The following is an 8338-nucleotide window of genomic DNA, read 5'->3' on the forward strand; positions in this document are numbered from 1 at the left end:
GGCGCAAATGTTAGTGTTTTTGTACACAATACTGTACTCTTGGGTGCAACCTTTCTAGTTAAAATACATTTAAAACAACATTTTTTGGAACGTAACCGCTAACGAGAAAGACGGGGCCTTCCTGCTGCAAGACAGAAGCTCGTGAAGGTGTAAAGTGAGTGTGGGAGAGAGAGAGAGCACGCATTTAAAGGCACAGCATGTAAATGTACTACTGTGTGTGTGTGTGTGTGTGTGTGTGTGTGTGTGTTAATTGCATTTGGTTGTCCAGTGTTTTGGGATAAGAGCATGGTCACAGAACGAATTAAATTCATATCTGAAGGCACCGATGTACTGTCAAACGAATGTCCACTTTACCCATCATTCGTCAATCCTTCAGCTCATCTCAAAGAACATGTAATTCTGTAAAAAGATCAAATGAACAGGAGTGTTAATCAGCGTGTAGCGTTGGATATCATTTCAAGAAAATAATGAATTGGATAGCTAATCTTTTAAAAACAGGAATGGGCATAATATGCATAAAACATTCGTTCTCAACCGGTTTGCTCTCTAAAGAAGTGAATTTAATGACGGCTGTGGGATGTGCGTAATTTCTCTTCAGACACACTGCTCTTCCAAAACATGAGATTAAAACATATTCAGAAAATGTTTCTTTCCCAATTAATCAGTTAATTGACTGTTAATGTTCTGCATAGTCAATCTAGGTAATATAGCCAAATTCTCCTTCCATGTATAAAAACATTCTACTTTAACCTTTTTTTTTTCCCTTGAAAACATGCTTACCAGTAAGAATGTGGCTGCCAGTAGCAACAGTTTGGTTTGTGAATCCATGTCAAGTGGCACTGAAACATTAAAATAGATGCACAAATACAAGTGTCATCCATCCAAAACTTGTACGAGCATACGAACAAATATCTAATATAATAAATAAATAATATCAAATATCAGTATCTGCATTAGAGAAACTCACCCTCCATCCCGAAGTATTCATGGTCCATGTTATGCTCTTGCTGAAAGCCAGGCCACTTCTTCCATATGGTACCGATATTCTCACCGATATTGGAGACGATCTCATTAAAACAGAACAACAACCAACAGTGACAATATATCTGGTTTGTTTGCTTAAATACTTGGTTTTAATGAGGGAACGATACCTGGAATTGCTGATTTGACAAGCAGCGGCTAGGGCAACATGCGCTCTGAATTCGGACCGCAGACAATCCCTGGGAGTCTTTGACTTCAAAAAGAGGCGTGAACATGCTCCACCTGGCCACACAAGGCCCACATACACACAGGGACACAAAATAGTGACTCAGAGACGGGCTGTGAATTTGGTACCTGAGCTTTCAAGTGGGGACTTAATCCACCTCTTAATAACACCACCGCCGTGTCACAATTATAGAAACCGTCAATACTATACAAAAACCCAATATAACAGCATGTAACTGTGACACGTTCATCTGGAGCAGTTCAGAATCAATATTTATCTGATAACATGACCGAAGCAGAAAACATTTATATAAAATACATCATATTTACCAGAGATGCTGATTATTAAATGTATTAATGTTTGCAGATCGCTACAGATGTTTTTTGCGAGTGGAATTTAGCCAGTGGTGGGAAGTGACAAAGTACAAATGTTTAGTTACTGTACTTAAGTAGATTTTGGGGGGAATTGTCTCTAGTGTATGTAGTAGTGCTGTCAATTGATGAATTTTTAAAATACAAATAGCCACGCTATTTCATTTTGATTAATCACAGGTGCCAAATATACCACACATAGTATCACATTTTGCTTTCAGATGGTATTTTAAACTTGTTGTGCTTCGATGGAAAGAGAGTTCACTACTGGACTATATGGAAATTCTTTTTTTTTTTTTTTTTTTTTTTTTTAAATTCCCCCCGAAAGTCCCATCGGGGTGACTTTGAAGCAAAATTTGCCACCGAGCAGACCAATTGAAGTCTCCTCACTCATCTTTGCACTGGCAAACCTGTTAACCTGATCACTGACCTTATAGCAACATGCATTTCAGATATCCATCCGCGGTTAAGGTAAAGGAGTGTAAAATGGTCAAAATAAACTGTGTGATTCATCTGAGTTAATACATGTTTAATGTGATATTTTTTGTGATTAATCATGAGTTAACGCTTTCATTTTGACAGCCCTAGTACATATTTATTTTTCTCACAACTTTTTACTTTTGCTCCTAATCCCCCCCCCATTTGAAAACAGGTAATTGTACGTTCTACTCCTTACTTTGTCACAATAAGGTGGTAAAACAAATTACATGTTGTGAATAAATGACATGGAAGAAGTATTAGAATTTAGTTTGTAAACGTAGGTCAGTGCTTGTGATAGTGTTTAGGCCACCACTGGAAGAAAGACTATCTCCTTGCGGAACCCTGCAGCGAGCGACCTGGCAACCACGAACGCCGGGCTTGATGCTTGGCTGCTCCCATTTTCAGCTGTCATGATTCCACAGCACCAAAAGTGTTGTTTTCTCACTGTCACAGGAGTTCAAACTGGGACAGGCTTTATTGTGGCACAACGGAGTGAATATTTATACCAAGTAGATCATACAAATCACCGCCAGTTCTGTCTTAATTAGACATCCGGCGTTGCTTCTGGAAAACTCTAAAATTGACATCCAAAAAGGCCTGGGCGGCCCAGAGCTGGCCCAAGACATAAGTGGACTGAGCACATAATTAGGGCCCAGTGGCCACTAGGGGGCCCCCGAGAGCAATTAACAGTCAACAGAGCCTGGAGTGTTGAGGATGAACAGAGTTAAAAAAAAAATTTGAATCAGTGGTTTATTTTGTTTTATTTTTTCTCAAGCTTTTGGTCACTTACATCCTTATTTAAGTATTTGCTAGACATGACATGTTTTTGCTTTACTTGCACTACAAATCATTTTTTTCATTTTGCTATTGCAATTTAAAGAAAAAAAATAATAATAACAAAAAAAATAATAATAATCACCCTTCTGCATTCTATCTGTGTCTACACTCACGGCTGACAACAAGGCGCTCGAAAGCAGCACCAGCCCAAAGCCCCGGTACACACGCTGGCTGTCACATCTTCCTTTTTTTTTTTTTTATATTACCCTCGCCTTTCACCTCTCCATGACGTCCTTACACTCACAGCCGAGGCACTCTGAAGCAGCAATGCATAATGTATTTAGAAACAAATCTCTGAATTCACTTTACAAGGTCTTTAACATAACAATGTTTCTTCTTTTCTTTTCCTTTCGGTTTGTCTCGTTAAAGGTCACCTCAGTAGTGCGGGCCATCTTTTGCCTGGGCCTCAAATCCGATTTAGGCTAGATAAAGAATGAATTATTTTGGTGTTGCCATCCTCCCATTAGTTAACTTTCCCATTAGGAAGGAAGTCACATTCCTTCCCTCTCAGTTCAGTGCTGTCAATTGTGGCTCCACGCAAACAGCTGCTTAGTGCTAGTTTAGACCACTGCGGAGCTGTGTGGCTCTCAGTTCTATTTCCTGCTCTGGGAGCGACACGGAAAAAGGCTCACATGACACGTGCCGTCTGGGGAAGTTGAAATAACTGTCTCACCATGAGCGCAAAAGGCTTAAAACCTTCATCCCAGCATATTATAAATGATGTCGTAAAGAGAAAGGCCGCAGTTGTCAGCGTGGCTAAAATCAATTTGCTCCATGCAAGTCCGCTATCTTAGTGCTATAGACGGGTTAATGAAACTAGCGTTGATGTAATTGTAACCGTTTAAGCAATGGATACTTGAACAAAAAAATGACGCAGCAGCACATGCATACAGACAATATAACACTACTCCCAGCCAGACGTATATTTTTTATTCCCTGCGAAAAATGCAGCTGTTGGCCATGGCGTGCACACCAGAAGGAGCAGCACAATGTCAATGGGCATTCAAGTATGAAATCATGATGTACAAACAATTGAATTATTTGCATTGTGTTTAATTATGTTATCACTGTACAGTATGCTTTTATGAAGAACTATACGTGTGTTTGTGTTTTTTGGGGGACTGGAATGGATTAAAGACATTTTCATTTATTTCGATAGGGAAAGATGATTTAAGATATGAGTAGTTTGAGTGAAGAGCGTAGTCATGGCCCAAATTTAACTCATAAGTCAAGGCTCCACTGCATTAGCTCCGGTCTGGCCTACCTTTGGTGCACGGTGCCAATGAGTTGCTTCTGACCCGTGTAGGCGCTTATTTCCATGAGGCAGCAGCCCAGGCAGCAGGCGTCCATCCTGAGAGGTCTGTCGAAGTAGAAAACCTGCTGCCCTCGGTGGTCGAAGCCCTGCAAGGAGCAAGACCGAGCTGGACCACAACACTGAAGGCACACACATGAACTCTCTGAAAGCAAGGAGGGAAACGGGAAGGAAATGATGTCAGGTTAAAAGCACATGGAAATACATGTGCGGTTGTGTGTGTGTTAGTACAGCTGTGTTTGCATTTATAAGTGGGGATGGGAGGGGTGGGTTTTTGTATTTTTAATACTATTTTGTCTCTTTTTATCTCTCTAAACACATGTTGTGTTTTTAATGTATGAAAAGTGCTATATAAATTTATATTTTGATCTGATTTCATTTACATGTGTTGCAGCACCGTTTGTGTTCAGATATCCATTGGTTGAAGGGTGACAACACTGCCACATAGAGAGTGGATTTAGGGGTTTACGGGTCACTCGTATGTGAAACCATGACTGTACTATTGATGAACCTCATGTGAAGGTGGTTTTTTTGTGTTGAATAATTTAAATACTGCATACATTTTATGTAACATAGGTTCATGATTACGTACATGCTAGATCAGGGGTGTCAAACCCATTTTTGTCACGGGCCACATCGTGGTTATGACTTCCCTCGGAGGGCCGCTACAACTGTGAACCCATATAAATGAAAGATTACCTCATATACTGTAATTACATACAGTATACACAACTGGTACATACAGTTGATGAATAACCAGTTTTGAAATCAGAAGCCTATAAAAACATGTTTTTTGACTTACATTTCTTTTCAAAGTGGGATTGGTAACAAAAAAATGCTTGCAAATATCTCAATGGTATTACACCAGAACACATGCAATTTGGATTTGCTTTCGCGGGCCACATAAAATGATGTGGCGGGCCGCATCTGGCCCCCGGGCCTCCAGTTTGACACCCGTGTTCTAGATGGCTGTATTTGGTGCTTTATGATCCTGGCATTTACATGCAATTATAAACCCCTTTTAGAGTGGGCATCATTTATTTTCGGTCTTCGCGGCAGGGGTCGGTCCAATCCTCCACGAATAGCGGGGTTTCACTGTGCACACTAGTACTTTTCTTTCTAAGTGACACCAAACTTTTGAATAATAGGATAGTTCAGTTGTGTGATGGTACCTTCCACAGCCACAAACAATTGTGATCTGCTGGCTCCTGTGCCAATGCTGTAGATCCTCTGTGGAACACACTGTGGACCTACAACCAGGAAGCATTCATTTGAGACCTGACCTACAGACACACTCTTGCAAAAAGTGGACAGCACTCACCCTGAAGTTGTGGTCTTGCATTGATATGAAACTGACTGACTTCATCCAACACACTCAAAGAGTTTGACGAGCCTCCTGCACCCTCCTCGCTCCTCAGCAGACCTGGGACCAGTTTGCCAGACATTTGGAGAGGTTTGCATCTGGGTGAGTGAGGGTGGCACTCGCACACAGGATTGCATTTGTTCTGGAAGGCTCGGAAGATCATGCGAATGTGATTCTCTCGCTCCAGTCGGCCATAGGGAAGAGGCTGATTGGTCACGGCGGACATGACCTACAGTACATGGACATATACTGTACCTGTATGATATTTGAAAAATCTCACGACACACTACCAAAAAATGTACAATGAAATGATAATTGTCTCAATTTACTCACAAATTTTATTTTGCAACTTTCTTTTCACAAGAGTGGATATTTAAAAAAAAAAAAAAAAAGGTATTATCAAATCATGTTCTTGTAACTTTCATTTTTTTCCATCACACTGTTTTTTTTTAATAATAGTACCACGTTATTCACATAACATTGTTATTCTCATAAACCTAGATATTTCCTTTCTAAAATTATTGTTCTACAATGTTATTGTAATTTTCATTTTTTTTGTAACACAAAAAGAACATTTTTGAATAAAAGTACGACCAGATTGTCATATCTTTTTGGTTTTCTTGTCATAGGTGTACTTTTTTGCAAGTTGCTCCTCTCATGTACAGTAATGCTAGTTTGAACCACAGAGACTGAGGTTATGTCATCATTAATGGCTGTAGATTTTCATCCAATATCTACAGCATACACCCATTCACCTTGTTTGTAAATTTGAAATAAAATGGTGATGCATTGTATGTATAGTTAATTTGTAAAAATTTATTTAAGATACAACCACAGGACCTTACTCTCGTAAAAGTAGACCTTTATCATCGTAATATTACACATTTATTTGCTTTAAATTTTCATTTCACTTTTTTGTCCGAACATTACAACATTCATTCTGGAGCCTACCCCAGCTATCTTCGGGCGAGAGGCGATGTAAACCCTGAACTGGTCGCCAGCCAATCGCAGAACATTACAACAATTTTCTCGTAATATTATGACTTGCTATATGACATCTTTATTGTCAAAACTTTACAATGTTTTTTCCCCATATCATAGGGTAGTACTTGGAAATTTCAATTTAAAATTATCTCACTAACGCTCATCATGGCTCTTGTTAGGCTTTGCCAAATCATGTGCATAGATGCAAAGAATCACGAAATGATATCATTTTCATCTCCAGACGTTGTGCCCGAGATGAGTTTGTTGACATTCTACAACACTATCATTAATCAAGTTTGTAGCATTGTAAATTCTAAATCCAGACATTAATCTGCTACACGAGCATTAAAAGTGAAGTAGTGTAGTAAAAAAAAAAATGTTTTTAGAAGTTCCTTCCTTACCTTCAATGGCCAGCCTCCTTCCTAGTTACAGACATATAATGTAAGTGTGAGAAGGACCAAACTAGCTGTGTGTCCATGATGTCAAGACTGGGTTCGGTTTGTTTAACACCAACCTTCTTGTCCCTCTGTGTGTGAATATTCACATAGCAATGTTTGGCTTAGTGACTGTGTGTCTAAAGATCTGCTTTCCCGCCTCTGCTGCCATGCCAACCACCCGGATCTGCCTTTTGTAGGGCCCGAAAGGCACCACTCAGCCGTATGATTGAAGTCCTGCTTACATAGGTGGGGGGCACTATCTCTGTTTGTTGGCGGTAGGACAGTATCTCGCTATCTGTTAGGACTTGGCTTGGAGGTGCCAAGGTGGCAGGTTGAAGAACAAACATACGTTGGCACTGGTGGTGTCAGTTAGAACAATTCCCTTGAGCAAGGCAGAGATCAGGGTAGCCTGTCAAAAATATAACAGCAAAACATACATTCATTCATCTCTGTACCGCTTAAAACAAAAAAACAAAAACCAAAATCAATAAACCTAAAACAAAATTTAGAAGCAGAATGTTGTTGAAATAAATTATTTTTGCAATAATTCATTGAAGACTCCAAACTGTTGCCCTAATGAAACCTTTAATAAAATTGCAGAAATTTTTAAGGAACATTTTAACACTGTGAACTCTCATAAAAGTATAACATGAAATCATCCACCAATCTAAACCATAAACCAATAATTACAGACTAAACTTTTGAATAACCAGTGTCAAGCATTAAGCCCAAAATTATTAATACTCTTGCATAATTTGGGGTCAAAAGCAATTTTTATGTGGTGAATGGGTGTCATTTGACGACGAAGTGTCAAAAGGCTGTAGACTACATTTTGTTGTTGCTATTTTCATTTTTATTGACATTTTGGCAGAGTTCAATGTGCAAAAGTATCTTCAAAGCATTACTAAAGATGTAAACGTGTGGTTGAGTTGAATTTTCTAGCTCAGCGCTCCCCAACATTTTTTTGCACAATGAACTGGGGTCACGTAAAGCATTCTTTTGACGAACTGTCTTAGAAACAAATAGAAATGAATTATTTAAAATATAACTCACTGAATGTGCTATAGTTGTTCTAATTAGTGGGAGCTGCGCTTGTTTCTCTTCAACGAGCCGGTCCCAATTTTGGGTGGTAATGGGAGACAACGACACACTTGTTTTTAGTCCAAGTACACAATTTCTTATAGTTATTTGCCTTTTTTGTGTGTGTTAGTTCCACCTAATAGTTGCCCAATCATTCAATGAGAACAAGAAATTGGCCAGGGTTTGGACAATTTTACGCTAATTTGGTAGCAGCTGGTCAGTTGATGGCTAGCTGGCTAAAGTTAGCATTGAGTATTAGCATTGTGA

The 8338-nt window shown here is 39.3% G+C and overlaps 1 protein-coding gene across 1 annotated transcript; it reads right to left on the bottom strand.

The window, feature by feature from the left end:
• Nucleotides 1–321: 321 nt before the first annotated feature.
• LOC133412091 (phospholipid scramblase 1) lies at nt 322–5796 on the bottom strand. The gene is made up of 7 exons (XM_061695149.1): nt 5529–5796; nt 5380–5457; nt 4160–4352; nt 1152–1263; nt 968–1067; nt 781–839; nt 322–399 (listed from the first exon to the last, which is right to left on the bottom strand). The coding sequence occupies exons 1-7, from the start codon at nt 5794–5796 to the stop codon at nt 373–375; spliced, it is 837 nt and encodes a 278-aa protein (XP_061551133.1). The 3' UTR covers nt 322–372.
• Between the last annotated feature and the right edge of the window lie 2542 nt (nt 5797–8338).

This window comes from Phycodurus eques, chromosome 13 (genome assembly GCF_024500275.1).
Source record: "Phycodurus eques isolate BA_2022a chromosome 13, UOR_Pequ_1.1, whole genome shotgun sequence".
In the NCBI taxonomy this organism is placed as follows: domain Eukaryota; kingdom Metazoa; phylum Chordata; class Actinopteri; order Syngnathiformes; family Syngnathidae; genus Phycodurus; species Phycodurus eques.

Bases quoted from the DNA above. Each gene is read 5' to 3' on its own strand.
- LOC133412091 (XM_061695149.1), bottom strand. From the start codon at position 5,796: ATGTCCGCCGTGACCAATCAGCCTCTTCCCTATGGCCGACTGGAGCGA. The intron at 4,353-5,379 runs GTACCATCACAC...CCTTGCTTTCAG, and splicing joins ATTGTTTGTGGCTGTGGAAG to AGAGTTCATGTGTGTGCCTT. The intron at 840-967 runs GTGAGTTTCTCT...TTAATGTTTCAG, and splicing joins TGAATACTTCGGGATGGAGG to TGCCACTTGACATGGATTCA.